Source organism: Anopheles moucheti, chromosome 3, assembly GCF_943734755.1.
Source record: "Anopheles moucheti chromosome 3, idAnoMoucSN_F20_07, whole genome shotgun sequence".
Lineage (NCBI taxonomy): Eukaryota > Metazoa > Arthropoda > Insecta > Diptera > Culicidae > Anopheles > Anopheles moucheti.
In genome coordinates, this window is record NC_069141.1 from 72,735,136 (window position 1) to 72,750,307 (window position 15,172).

Here is a 15,172-nt window from a genome sequence, read left to right on the forward strand (position 1 = left end):
AAGGAAGTTCTTTTTCTCTTTATATCTATCTTTACCACTCCGCTATCGGAATAGTCCAAATGGTTCAAACAATTTCATGGATAAAAGTTTTCCTATCCACAAAATTAACTTTAGTAAGTGAAATACATTTAGAATAAAATTATCCTATTTTAACGACATGATAGGTTAACTCTCATAACTACTTTAATTTTACTCCTTTTAGTACCAGAAGTTGGTTTAAAAATAATTCAAGTTATTGCTCAACTATCGAATAATCGATTCCCTTTTAAAATCGGTCCCATTAGAAGCGCAATACTCATATGTTATCTTTTCTTACTAATTATTGAAGCATTTTTTTGTAGTCCTTTGAAGAGACCGCCTTCAATTCCTTTAGCAATTTCTACTTGATCGTCTCAATTGACTCGAGGCGGTTTCATCCAAATGGTAACTTCATTTTAGAGTTACTTTTCTTTCATTTTTATGTGGTAACTTTTAATTCAGAGAGGCTAATAGCTCAGAATTCACTTGCTCAAGCATGTCTTTCAATTGTCTTGGAACGAGCCCATCAGTCACACGTTACATACCCAATTGACCTCCTAGAATCCTGCAAATAGTTTCGTGTGACACGTTTAATTCATTAGCAATCTCTCTTAAATTAAAATGATTTGAGTTGTGATCTCTCAGCGAGACAAATCTTCGACGACGACGATTCGAGTTTTTGACAAACAAACAAACATAAGCTTTTTGTTTCATTTTCAATGATTTCGCACACGAATTTACGTTCAAGACACAACATTTCACACAAGTTCTTTGTACGATACTTGTCTGAATTGTAAAAACTGCCAAGGACAACAGATAATTTGCAGACTCAATTGCATGTCAAAGTGATAATATTTGTTACTCAAAAAACTTGCATAAAAAAGGATGACAGTTGTGTCAACATCCTAGTGAAGAAAACATTAAAGTACAAATGCGATTAGCTTTTAAGATGAACATTTGATACTTTTGTGTAAGAATGTGCTATGCACTATTGACAAGTCTGCGTCAACGTCTGTACAAGATGATCCCAATTATTGTAAGACCATTTGCCTTGGAGTGAAGCTATTTCAATCCAAAAAAGCAATTATTTTCATCGTTTCGTCGATTGCCAAAACCCAAAACAAAAACAAACCTTCGCTGGCATGCCACCCCGCAAACGAAGATGACTCAATCTCAGCACACAACGGCATTGGGGGGAACGGCCCGTTTTTTTTTTATTTATGTTCGAGATGTTATTTACATTTTTCCCCCGCTGCATTTTTGTTTCATTTCACTCACCATTCCCCGGATCAAAGCAAGCCAACATTGCCTGCTGAACAGCTGGGTTTGTCACGCGGAGCCATGAATGAATCGTGGATCGCGCACGTGACACGTTTCCGTGTTTGACCTACACCACTTGATCGGTGTAGGCAGAGTGGTGTGTGTTTCGGACGCGTAGAATAATAACCGTTTCAAAACACAACCCCCGGGACGCGCGCGCGCTCCGTACGGCGGTACGGGTATGCAAAGTTTACGACAAACAAACAATTTATTGCCCCGAATCTGGAGTGGCTGTTTTGTGGACCACAAACATGGTGAATTAAGCGAAGGAAAAAAAACAACATGCCTACCATCGTATCAGTCAGTTGAAAGTGAATGCTAATAGTTGGCACATATCCGTCGGCTGGATATCACCCGGCAGGCGTAACGTCACGCGTGCGTGCGTGCGTGCGTGCAACGTAAAGTTCGCTTTACCGTTGGCAGACGGGTCCAAAAATAAACTTTATTTATTATTTATTTTCGCAGTGGCTCCAACCAACACCAACTAATAGGCAGCGAAACGCATAAATATCTGAGATGCGATTGGTTGGGAATGGGGAGGAGACCCCTGTTGTTGATCCGGTTTGGCATTTATGTTTTGGGAAATATGATCGACACTTCCGAGCCGATGATCATTACGCAGTCGGGTGCACAACCTTGGATGGCGATGGTTGCGTCTACGTACGATTTTCGCTCGGCGCAATGTTTCCAAAACACCAACCAAGCGGGTACTAACAGAGTGCTGCATATCTTGTCAGTAGAGGTAGGATTTTCTTTGAACGCTGCTCAGTCACACGAACTGATTGACAAGTGCAAGGTGATTCATGAAGGCCTACCTAGAACACGATCATGCCCCAATGTGTTAATAGGGAGAAATTGGAGATGACTCAAGAGCAGCAGCCGGCAGTGCGCTTCAAATGTTCAAATTTCCCATCTTGTAAGGGAAATGCTCACGGTCGGAAGGAAAAACCAGAGCGGTGGTTAACGACCTGCACTGTCGTACTCGGTAGCGCAATTTTCTGACAGTGACAGTGATGCAAAAGTGAGTGGGTGGTCGAATAGAGGTCTGTTGTTGGTAAAATAATACACCTGCCCTGTTATTTCATCCCTTTTCTATTTTATTCGCAAATATAATTTGTGCTTCAGGACGGAAAAAGGGCAACCGACGTAATCGTGATTCAACAATGGAAATAATTGTAACAGGTGGATATGGGTTGTAAAAGTGGATTTTAATTAGAATGGGTATTCAAATGATGGTCTAATCATCGATGTTGTAATTTTTGAAGGTATTAAAAGTTGATCGTTTCAGTTGAGGTTGAAAGTTGATCACAGAAGCCTAAGGAGGTATGAGAAATTTTGGAAGGCTACGAAAATTAATTCACCTATTTGTACCTCAACTTGGTTTTTGCCTCCTTAATCTCCAATCCGAGGTTTACTACCATCTGCTCAATCCTTTGGTAAGCATTCGTTCCGTAAGAGAGCCGTAAACCAATGATGTATATGCCATTAGCGTGTGCCAGGATTAATCTGGATTGACTTATAGAAGATGGTCCCTGAAGTTTCCACGTCCGAGTCGTGGGTGACCCTCTCTAGCGCTAGGTTGTGAAGGCTGAATATGTAGAGGTTATTGCGATGTTATTGCCTTGGAAACTTACGATATAATTACAAGATTAAACGTTTACGAATCCACCTTGCATATGCTTTATTCCTTGTATTTTTAAACATATTTCAAATCCATCAAACAGTGTTTTCATCCTTAAAAAGTTGATAACTAAGTAGTCACAGTGCACCAAAGATTAGTTTACTGATGATTTGTAACGATCAGACTCCTTACGTTAAGTTTTCCAGGAGTATGAGTTATTGTCATGCTATAAACATAAATTTATTTTATGTTGAATTTAAAATATTGAAATTAAACTGTTTTCCACCAACAACATCTTGAGTTTATCGTTCATTAGAAAATTGATTGCATTGTTCCTACATAACTTGAAATTTATACTTGAATGAACGAAAACACACCCTAAATGATCAACCCTTCGCAATCATCTCACCTCAACTGTAACCATATGGCTCTCCGTGGGCGTCATTTCATTCGATAACTTTTTCACCATCGCCTGCACTTAATTTATTCGCCTACATCACGCTGGTTCAACGGAGCATTCATTCCATTCGCGTTACAAATTATAATTCAAATCACATTCCGCTTTGCCCGGCCTTAAACGATGCACCCCGACACGGGGCTGGTCGATCGATGGTTCGGCTGTTTTTCTTCTGTTCCACCGTAAACAGTTCCGAAACCATCAACAAAACAATCACCACGCGTAGACGGCGGCACACCTTGGGTGCCCGATGTGGACGAGATAAAAAAGCTTCGTAAATATACGTTCGCTCACCTTCGCTTCCAAGCGGCGATCGGCGAGTGGGTAAGATCCAGACCGTGCACCGGATTCCCGACCACAAACTATCACATTACTTATCGCAAACGGTAACACTTTGTGGCTAAATATAACCGAAGTACAAATTGATGCGCAACCTGTTTATCTGCAATATCTCTGGGGCTGGGTGGGGAAATTGTTTTTCCTCGAAGAAGTGAAGGTTCTCCCGGAACGTAAGTGGAACACCACGGTCAAGGTGTATGCCCGACACTAGGTCAAATAGGAGCGAACGGGCAACACCAAGAGGATAGCTTGCATCAGCTTATATCATCACCGACTTGGTTGGTGTTCTTGGACCCGAAGAAGAACTCACAAAACGAGGTCACATGTCACGGGAAATGTCATCTCGTGTTGGTTGGATGTTTTTATTATTGTCCCTTTTTAGTTTGACCACCCATTTTTGGCACACCGGACGGAATTCAACCAAACCATTCCGGTTGACTGTCAGCACACCATTTTTGACAGTCTTCTGACGCAGCGCCAATTAGGAAAACTCACCATTCTCGCCATTTTTTTTCCTCAGTCCTGCTGTTTTTTTTTTTTCATACCGTGGATGGAATCTCTCGGCTTGACAACTGGGATCTCTTAACTTGACTTGAATGACGACGTCTATAGTTGGACGTTGTTCGCTAGAATTCGATCTCAATTAGTTGCGATCGAGCGTACTGATATGATCATCATTCATGCGAAAGAATCTCCCCGACGATCAATTAACTCGGAGCTCTTCAGCAATTCAATTTATCGTCGCTGAGAAATTATGATCTCATTCGTATTTGATATTCATGAAACTGTCAGCGCATGGCGACAAATAAGGGTTTAAAAATGGAGCTAGTTTTAATGCACTACCCAAACCCTTTCAAATGCCCACCGCACTGGAGGTGTGCCAAAACGAGCTGCAAGTGGGACCCCCAAAACACAACAAATCCCCATCCAAAATGATATAAAAACGAGCGTTTGATAAATTGTAACGATTGCGGTTGACGGATTTATGGCCTCATTAGTGTGATACTCATCTGTCGCCAAGGTAAGGTTGTCCACTTGTGCCGTGCATCACTAATCTGTTTTGCTCGGCGCGAACAGAATCACGACACGAAACGGAAAGAAATCGAATCCGGTGCAATAAATTAATCATTCAAGATTAATTTTACTTTTTAAGAGTCCACCCGGGACAAGTATCGCATATCAGTCGCTAGTGCCGTGAGATTGGTATCGAATCGTACATGCGGTAGGGATTTTTTGTCCACGCAAATTAACACCCCGACCGGTTCGTGTATCATTTGAGAAGTCGAGCTGCTGCCAACACGGTCTTTCGTGCTCATGTTTTCCGAAATAAATGGACAACTTTAGTCAACTAGAGTTGCCAAAAGTTTTTACCCCAAACATAGCGAATAACGTGTTCATGCTTACACACTGAACTGAAATACACTGTTCTAAGGTTTGTGTCATAAGGTATCGGTCCAAACATTGCCCAGGTGACAATCATATTAACGAAAATTCTTACTAGATTTGTAAAAAAGGCAGATTTGTGCTGTAAATTGCATTACTTTAGGAGCAAATGGCAGATTAGGGATTATTTTCTTAGTTTGCAGTTTAGAAGACAGTTCGATTTTTTTTGTTGAGTCACCTGGGTCAGTGTGTTGCATTTGCTCTAGAGCGATCGCAGTACGCTCATTGAAGGTAATTTTTGGCACCCGGCTGGTGAACAGTATCATTAATTTTCATTATATTTCATCCCCGCCTGACATTCGACTAATCCTTTCCGTTCTGCTCCATCTACGCGCAGATGTACGATATTTTGGTTGTGAACAAAAACTACGATGCCGAAGGACCGGACTCGATCTCGGTGCGAATTGGCGATCTGGTCGAGGTACTCGACATGGGCGATTCGGCAGTCAATGCGGCAAAGTAAGTATAATGATGATTCCCCTAATGAACACCAAAAAAAACCGTCAAAAACCTACAACCTTTCAATCGGCAGGAAGCCCAAGCTCGATCCGCAGATGAACATCGGTCAGACCGAGGATCGGCTCGACAGCTCGGCCTCGAGGCACAAGCTGGCGGTGAAGCCGAAGAAGAACCACCAGAGCTCATCCCATCGTCGTAGCGTCAGTCCACAGCCACCGTATCAACCGAAACCGAACGAGAAGTATGGATTTGTTTGGGAATGTGATTTGAGAATGTTACTGTTGAGTGTTTCATCTTCTTCTCCTACACAAGGTGGAAAGTAAGAATCTTCGACGGTGATGATAATGCCAAAGCTGGTTGGATACCGGTATCTGTGCTGGACGTGAATCATACCGAACAGGCCGTGTTTGGCGAAAAGTCCAACGATGCCTCCTATCGACGAGAGTAAGTTCTAGCACTAGGTGTGTTGTTTAATGAGCAATTGATTTATAGAAGATTACTTTCATTACCAGAGCGGTGGTCCGTGAGCTGGTGGAAACGGAAGAAGAGTTCGCCAAGGATCTCCAGCAGGTCGTCGACAACTACCTCAAGTACATCGACAACAAGGACAACAAAGTACCGCGGGTAGTGCGCGATCACAAGGATGACATCTTTAACAACTTCAAGCAGATTGCGGACTTCCACAATACGTAAGTATATGCGATCGGTTTACATAGCCACTATTAGTGGACACTAATGGTTTAATCCACCTTTACTGCCGGCAGGGTACTGATCGAGGGCGTTAAGTACTACGCAAACAATGCGAAGATGATCGGCAAAACGTTTCTGCGTCTCGAGCGGGACTTCGACAAGCACGTAAAGTACTGCCGGGATGCACCGGTCGCACAGGAGTTCCTTGCCTCGAACGATGCTATTCGAGACTTCTTTATGGTATGTAAACTTTGCACAAGGCGCGTTTGGTATAATTTTTCTGCTCTACAGAACTGATCATTTCGTTTGTTTCCTAATCGTTTAGTATTATGAGTATGTGATTACTAATGTTCTGAAAAATGCGTTGTTAGTTCTCTGGACATATTATAATTCTAGGCACTGTAGGATAAATAGTTAAAGTTTAACTACCATCTTCTATGTTGTCTTTCTCAAGTTTGCAAAGCTGATAAACTGCTTTAAGTATGAGACTGCTGCACAACTCTCGTCATTGCCGCTAGCGCCATCTGTTGGAATTAAATCCAACATGGCTGGATTTCGCAAGCACGCAAAAAATGCTTCTTCGATCAAAGTTTAATGTTGCGATGTGAAGAAGTAAATTCGTAAATTTAGCTTATAACCCTCTCACGCTGTGTCATTCTCTCTCTCTCTCGAATCTCCCCTGTTTTTTTTTGTAAAATTTGGTTTGTATTCAACGCCCCAAAAAAACATGCAAGCACGCAAACGATCAGAGATCGTTGTTCGACTGATCTGATGCCGGAAAACTAACCGGAGATTAGCTGCGACGAGGCTGGGATTAGTCCGCTTTGCTTAATATACGATCGCTCAGAAGATTAACTGCAAACTCTTAAGCCAAACCTCCCTCCCCCCTTTTTATTGCAAGTTTGTAACCGAATGGACCACATGACGGAAATGCAGACATCAATGCAATGATGTTCGGCACAATTTCAACAACAGACGTAATAAGAGTTGCTTGCCTCGCAGCCTCCCTCAAAGGCCCCCGAAGACCATCCGACAGCTGTCAAACCGTGTGTGCGTGTGTGTGTGTGATGAAACAAGGGGGGCGCCCTATAACCGGCAACATGCAAACAGTGTGTCCGTGTGTCGTCCCGGGATCGGTTTACGGTCAACAAACAGCCTGCACACACTTGTTACTCAACCGCTTGGTGCCGGAAATTGTGTGTTTTGCCGGACTGTCGGACTGCTGCCGTGTACACGTACCAACGGATTAGGTTTCTATTTTTCGACTTTATAGCGAAAAGAAAAAAGCCCACCGAGCATGTAAATGGGTTTGCCTGTGCTCTGCTTGCATGAGCGTACACACAACGTCCTATAATCCGCTCGTGTACGTGTTCATCGTTTGCAACATCTGGGGTGATGAAACTCATCAAAACTTGTCGACGGTTATGTCACACGCGGATCACAAGAAAGGGGCGCGGAGTTTTTCAATGTACAATTTAACGGTTGACGGAATTATCGTAACCTATTATACAACGGGAGTACATTAACGCTGTTGGCATGTGGTCGTGCATTGCCTCATACGGACGTCTTTAAGTACCGGCGGAAAGTTTTCGTTCAATGATCTTCCCTCGGTGTCGTCCATTAACTTTTACCGCTCGATCAATTAACGGACCATCGCAGTAGCACCAGCAGGCAACAATGGCCGTCATGCGAATCTGTCACAATCAGCATACAAAAGTTTCCAATGGAAAGAGGAAACCCTTCTATCGGATCAAATTACAATTTCGTTCCCGTTTTTCATCTTACTCCATTAACTGGCTGCTGGTTCATTTAGTTTCAATAGAGGAAGAAAAGGAAACAACAGACACAGCTTGTGCAGCATTCACTTGCTGTCGGTTTTATTGAGCGAAGAGGAGGCTAGCGTTTTGATTTGGTCTATTGAGTTGGTCTAAAATTAAAGCAAACACACAGCAGCACACGGCTTTGGGGTGGGTATCAAACATACGCAAACAAATGGTACACCCGCCAAACGTACGGCACAAGGGCCGTTATGGTTTTCTCGACCTCTTTGGCCCGTTCGCTTCGTTCCGGTCAATTCCACGTCCACCCGAAAGCGGAAGATCGATATGCGAAAAAATGGCAAGCAGCTGGCGCCGGTGTCAGTGATCGGAAAATGTTGTGTGCCGTTTGTACGGCTGTGTGAATATTCGCAAAGTATTTTTAAAAGAACATTTGTTAAACTGTTCCACTGCAAAAACATACTTTAAAAAGAGGCATCAAAAGTACAAGCTGATTTGTGTCTGTTTCATTTTTGGTTTTGCTCAATTTTTAACTTGTTTCGAACGCGTTGATCGTCGAGCAGCCATGTTTATCCATTTATTATGGTCTCATTTGTTAATCGGATTTTTTGACACAGACTATAAAACCAGATAAGACATATTTGCTGTAAAAAAGCAAGACAAGAGAAATTTTATTAGCAGTTCTGTTAAACACATCAAAATATTATCTTCTTTTTCGAGTCTAAAAATCTATCTCGACGTCTGCCAAATAAAGAATTAATCGGACTATTTTCCACAGTTACCTGAGTATTCTGATAAACTTATGGGAATGAAAATTTGTGCTATTATTGTACAATAATATTAATTCAATACGTTGAATAATAATAAAAGAGTAATAATTTTAATAATGTTAGACATCTCGAGACCGCTCTCCTTTAAATGTCCTTTTCCTAGAATTGTCTACTCAATATCGTAAAATAATATTTTTTACGTTCAGTATTTACATTCAATTAAGTACGCTGCGTAGCTCATTGCCACTCGCGACGATGCCACGGGTGGCGCCAGCTTGAAATGCAATCACCGACAGATGTGTCGCATTCCTGGCACCGTATAATGCAGCCGCGTATAATTCTATCATCTCACACAACCGCAAAGGGACAGATATGAGTCAAGGTGAACCAATTTTCGGCAGTCGTTCGGGTTGCATTTTTTTTTCTCTATTCCACCCCACTGCTCTATTTTGTTTTGCTCCACCAAGATGGCAGCGAACCAAGAAATTATTAACCTGGCACATCCACATTAACGTCACTGAGCGGGTGTGGGTTCGAAAAAATCAATGCCACCAGCACGCACGCTCCATCTCAGTCGCTTAACCTTCAACTGGGAGCAATTCAGGAGCATTATTAGTAATTCATTTTTTTTAAAGGTGTGTGCCCCCAGATACAAAAAACATATTTGCTACAGTGTGAGGCAATGTAATCCAGCATATATGCTGCATGGTTTGACGTAAGGGGGAGCTATCGCGTCTGTTTCGTTCTTCACCGTAGCCGATCGTGTGGTTCTTTCTCTGGCATCCGTATGGCCAATGGCCGACAAATAGCTCCCTTCATCGCCGACGTTGACGATATGTCGTGGTGTGGAGCGCACCCCAAAACGAACACATTAACACGCCAGACCAGATCGCCGATCTGGCCCTGCTCACGCGTTACGCGTTACGCTTCGTACCACCTGTTACCGCACTCGGGTTGAAACTCTCCTCTTCTCCGCTCCCGTTCTCACGCACCTGCCACCCGACCGGCTATGCAGCACGTAACCCCATAACCAACACACTAACGCGGCACAACGCGCTCTCGTCGCTTGTCGGCAAAGGAAATTTTTCGGTCCGGACGTAATTTTAGAAATATCTATATTTTTCGCTCACGGTCGATGGGGTGGCCGAATTTCAGTCGTACTTCAAAGCTGCCAGTGGAAAGATCGATCCGGAGCAACCCCCGAAACAGATTGTGCGCCCGCCCGTGAAGTTTTCGCGTGTCCGTGGGAAAAGATCCACCGACGCTTCCGTCCCGTCCGGCGCTTGTATTCCGCGGATCCGGTACGGTTCGGTGTATGTGTGTGTGAGAGTGCGTTTGATGTTTATGTAGTTATTCCTGGAGTTCGCCTGATCGCGATACGATAACGAGTGACCGTGATTTTATCCATCCTCCCGAGGAATTATACGAACCTGCAGTGAAGCTGTAGGCTTCGAGAAGCAACAGAAAAAGTGTATTTAAAGTGAGTTTAAAAATGTTTATTAGCCTTCCGTAAAGAAAAATGGTGAAATGCTAACCCCTTTACTGTTGGCATATTATTGCATAATCGTTGATATCACCGTACGACAAGAAAAACAAGTGCTTGCATAAATGTTCCCCCTTGCCTGTGTCGGTGGAGAAAGCAACTTGTGGTCAAGTTTTGTGTTATTTTTGTACAAACTGATCGTGCTTTTTTTCTGGGTTTTGTGTAACAGCAAAAATTATCTTACACCGTACCACATCGCTTGAAATGAGCGAGCTATTGCCCGTAAAAGAAAGCTTTAATTAACAGTGCTGTGTGTATGCGACAAATCAATGGATAATGTTTGAAATATTTTAAAATGTTCTATCAAGAGTGGAATGTGGTGGAAAACAAATTAGTAATGATGAGCCACTTGAGTTTGAGCGCATAAATCATTTTCTAATTCGAGCGCTGATATAATCTGCACAAGTTCATAGTTTCTTCTAGTGTGGTTGTGTGTGTAGGTGTGTTTGTGGGACGAAGAAAATGGCAGGAAAGAGATAGAGAGAGAGAGTGTGGAAAATGTGCAAAAAGTGAAGTAAAGATAAAAATTCAACCCCCATATTTACGTCACGTTCGCCCACGCAATGATCGCGCAAATTCAGCCATTTGTAGTCAGATCATAGTGATATATTTTTTATTCCATTTATATGGTTTACTTCTAATCTACTTTAAATTTCTTTACAAAATCGGTTTATCTTTTCCTCAATTAAACGTTGGTTGGAGAGCCAGATTTTACTTTGCCTTAGCTTATTAGAAATACGGCAAAAACAGAACACAACCGTCCGCATTCACGACAGCTTTAATTACACATGTCGTCCGTAGCGCGAAACGGAACGAATTTTATTTATAACAACCAACCAACCAGCCTGCGACCAGACCCAAAAAACCATACCAAACTAACCACCGATGGGGGAAACGCGAGGTTCGCGGCACGAAGCACTGGGAATCGTAGACCACACAGGGAAAACACAGGAAGCAAACGTTACGTTTCGTTATCACCTTCCGTTCCGAGCGATGCCACACACGCAAACTTGACAACCGCAAAAGCGTACCTACGCTCCCCGCGCTTTGCTAAAGATGCAAAACTTGCCTAAATAAACAATCTCATTCAAAACCTTTAAATCATTCAACGAACGAACAGCGAGAGCTAGAGCAATACGGAACACATAAATTTAGCCGATGTGTCGTAACGGAAGAAAAATTAGAACTGTGTGCGTCAAAAGATTGCAAAACAGCAAAGCGGATAAATATTGTTTTACATGTTAGCAAAACATACGGCAAGACCAGTCCCGTCGATGGTACGATCGTGGATCTTGCTAAAAATATGCATTTCTAATACAAATATCAAAACACTGGACGTTGGAGTTTGGATTGTACAAGGCACCAGGCGTCTCCATACAGTTTTAATATCTTGAATTAATGGACAGACGCAAAAACTTGCATTGAAATAGTGCGATGGTTTATGAAACCATTGGTTTATGTTTGTTATGTTTAGTATTAATTCCCTACGCCTCATCATATACCCCAATTAACTCTAAATAAAAAATTTTAAAAAAATTAAATTTAAACTGAGCCACCAGGCGTCTCCATTACATGATCATGGTTGTGATCTAATGATACTTTTACACATTACCCTTTTCGTAGTGTTGTAATTTTGTTTAATATAGCTCTAATTTCATTTAAAATTATGCTTTTATGACAATGTTATCACAGTTTTATGTAGCTAAACCACTAGTAAGAATTTTGAAATGTTTACTTAAAGTACTAGGCGTCTCCATCGATGATTTTAGAAGATAAATTTCCTTCTGACTTCTGGCTCTTTTGAACTGAAATTTTCTCTAACTAATTTTGAACCATGAACCATTCTTAGATAACTTCTAACTGCTCTCATTCCAAAATAAAACAAACATTTTCATGCCGACATTGCTCCACATACGGTACCGTTGAAGGTCATAATTTTCTACAAGCGATTCCATCACACACCGCACTAGATCCTTTCGGTCTAAGCAATGTCGGCAAACGGAACAAACAACCTTTCGTTGGCTTGGCCCCGTGGTAAAATATTACGCTCGTGAAATGAACCACATACGACGTGAAAGGTTGACATTACCACACCTATTTCCCAATGGTTGTGCGAAAGCTTGTGCCGTAGATTTGGTGTGCGCTGTATTTGTTTGGCTAGCAATCAATGTACTGCCCACGGCACAGCGCGTTACTCAGCGTTGACTGACTAATGCCGACGTCGGACGTGCCTCCGCAAAATAGCCAAATGGTGCCCCTGTTTGCTACTCGGGGACGAAGCGAATATGTCATCAGTAGATGTTACCTTCGTAGGCGGGTTATGCGGCGGATGGTCAGCTGCTAAAAGTTGGGGGTCACACCGGTCAGAAAAGGGGTAATTATTTTACGCCCATTGGGCCCTTTTCCAGATGCTCTACAACTTGGTAAACATATGCTTCGCGATTGGTCACGATACCAACCTTGGCCTCTATTGACTGTTTTTTAATGAGTTTTTTTTCAATTTTCTCTTTCTCGTCCGGTTGACCTTTGCTAGCTTTTTTTGTTTAAAATTATTTTTGGAACATTTTTACCGGGTTGGTTAAGCTACTAACACTGATCGCTGTGGCGCGCTAGAGCAAAACACATATAATCGTTACAATATTCCATCTCCATCAAGGGAAACCGATGGAAGATCGTGATTAAAAATAGTCTCCCAATGCTTGCGGGACGACCAATGATTCGATCGATTTATTTCTCCCTCCGAAACGAAATATCGTACACCACATTCGTTCCGTTTTATCAACCGAACTATTTTTAATGCCACTGGTGCTCCAAATATGTGCCTACACCCACCACTGCGAACGATCGAGTCTTTACCGTTTCGAGTGACAATCTGGCTAATTTATTGCTAAATCTTGTGTCGCTAACCCCTCCGCTGCGGAACCCGTTGCAGTGTGTGCGCATATGTTCGTTAGGAAGAAAATATTCGACATTAAAGTGTAGAAAATGTGTGCAGTGTAGCAGCGATTGACCACTTTAGTGCACCCTTCGCTCTTACGGTGGAATTTTATGAATGTGTTGCGTCTAAAGTGTCAGTGAATGTTTGGTGATCGAGTTAATTAAAAGTTCAATCCTGTATTTTTTTTTTCGTTTCGTTCTCTTTTCCTCCCTCCGTTTGTTTTTTTTTTGTTACTGTGTGCGTGTCCTTTTCGTTGGAGCATCATTGTAGGAGCTTTCGGCGAAAATCGACGACGACAAAAGTCTCACCGAGCATCTGAAGCTACCGATCCAGCGCATCAACGATTACAAACTACTTTTCAAGGTAAGCCTCACCACAAAAAACAAAACAATGGTGAGCAACTGGTAACAAACTGGAAATACGCACACCACCTATACATTCAACATCCATCATTCATGCTCGAGATTTCCATTCCCATCTCATCTAACTACAGCGCAACTAATCAGCTGAGCTAAAACCGTAGCAGCATGCTTTAGATGAAAGTATTGCAATTCATACTACTAACACTGATTTGAACAAAAAGAACCTATTGGAACACAAAACACTTGTTAAAGCGAGAAAGGGAAACTTGGCCTTCAAAAAACATTCGCCCCTTCGACATCAGCAAAATATCTACTCGGATTCGGTTTAAAAAAAATAATGAAAGTTTGAGAAAAAAACAACATTAACCTTCACCACAACATAGCCAACACAGCATAGTCGATCGATCGGCGATCATCGACCAAGTCAAGACCGATAAACAAACAAACAACAGCACAGTTTCTCCAGCGCTAAATTTAGCACTCCCCCTCGGTCTGGAAAGGGCAGGGAGGCTTTTGTACATTCAAACCTCGTCGATTCAGCTCGTAAGATTTGCCGCTAGAAAAGCATCCAGGAAGCGAATATGAAATGCACCGACCGGTTTGGTTTAGTATCTCGCGAGAGATTTATATACATTTTACATTAAAACCTTGTACTGCAAACCGTACGGGAATGATCTTTATACCCAGATAGAGTGCCGCCTGTATTTATTATTTCTGTTGCGATGAATGTTGTTCATTCTATTCCCAACCAGTGACGCAATGGCACAACATACCTTGACGCGATTACGCTGTCGCGCGTACGTATTCGCAACCGAAACACACGCGTTGATGGATTGTGATATGGTTAACGGACTGTTCTCTCACCGTTCGCAAGAGCGGAGTGAGTCAGTGGTGATGCAATAAGGCGTTTGCTTTGGTAATCGCTACCGCTTACAACGTCGCACCAATACTACATTCGGAAAGCAATTAATCATTCAGTAGCACTTGAATAACCAACCAGTCGCGTAACTAGCTCGTGCTCCATTTTGTATTTCAAATGCTTTCACTAGTCGCGAGACTCCCGATAGCTGAATTAAAAATGGCTTAAAAACGATGTTACAAAAGCACACGAAGTACACTTGAAAGTATGAGAGTAAAGCGTAATATACTACAATCAGCATCCCACACTTAAAATGAAGTAGTGTGTGTGTGTGTACACCTTATGTACACATCGCGGTTACGGTATATAGAACATCCATCCCACAGCCAGTACGTTCAGCACACAATCACAGCAATCCGACACCATACCTTCTGCTCACGCCAGTGACTCATATTCTGCTGTTCATCTTGTTCAAATTCTTCAATAAAAAAAAATAATAATAAAAAACACACACATACATGATGGCGCACAGGAACTGCTCAAGTACTCGACCGCGCTCGGTGAGAATGTGCTCG

At 42.3% G+C, this 15,172-nt stretch overlaps 1 protein-coding gene across 2 annotated transcripts in view; it reads left to right on the plus strand.

Annotated features, from left to right (window-relative positions):
• Nucleotides 1–13,943, plus strand: part of LOC128304404 (obscurin-like) — a 30,192-nt gene extending 16,249 nt beyond the window's left edge. Inside the window, exons 2-8 of one of the 2 annotated variants that reach the window (XM_053041592.1) lie at nt 5,536–5,657; nt 5,731–5,898; nt 5,970–6,101; nt 6,170–6,346; nt 6,422–6,587; nt 13,647–13,739; nt 13,870–13,943. In XM_053041592.1, coding sequence (XP_052897552.1) covers nt 5,536–5,657; nt 5,731–5,898; nt 5,970–6,101; nt 6,170–6,346; nt 6,422–6,587; nt 13,647–13,739; nt 13,870–13,878 — 867 coding nt within the window. In that variant the 3' untranslated portion in view covers nt 13,879–13,943. Of the gene's footprint in view, nt 1–5,535; nt 5,658–5,730; nt 5,899–5,969; nt 6,102–6,169; nt 6,347–6,421; nt 6,588–13,646 lie in introns of both variants that reach the window. The other variant, XM_053041591.1, reaches the window with a different exon arrangement.
• The last annotated feature ends 1,229 nt before the right edge of the window (nt 13,944–15,172 follow it).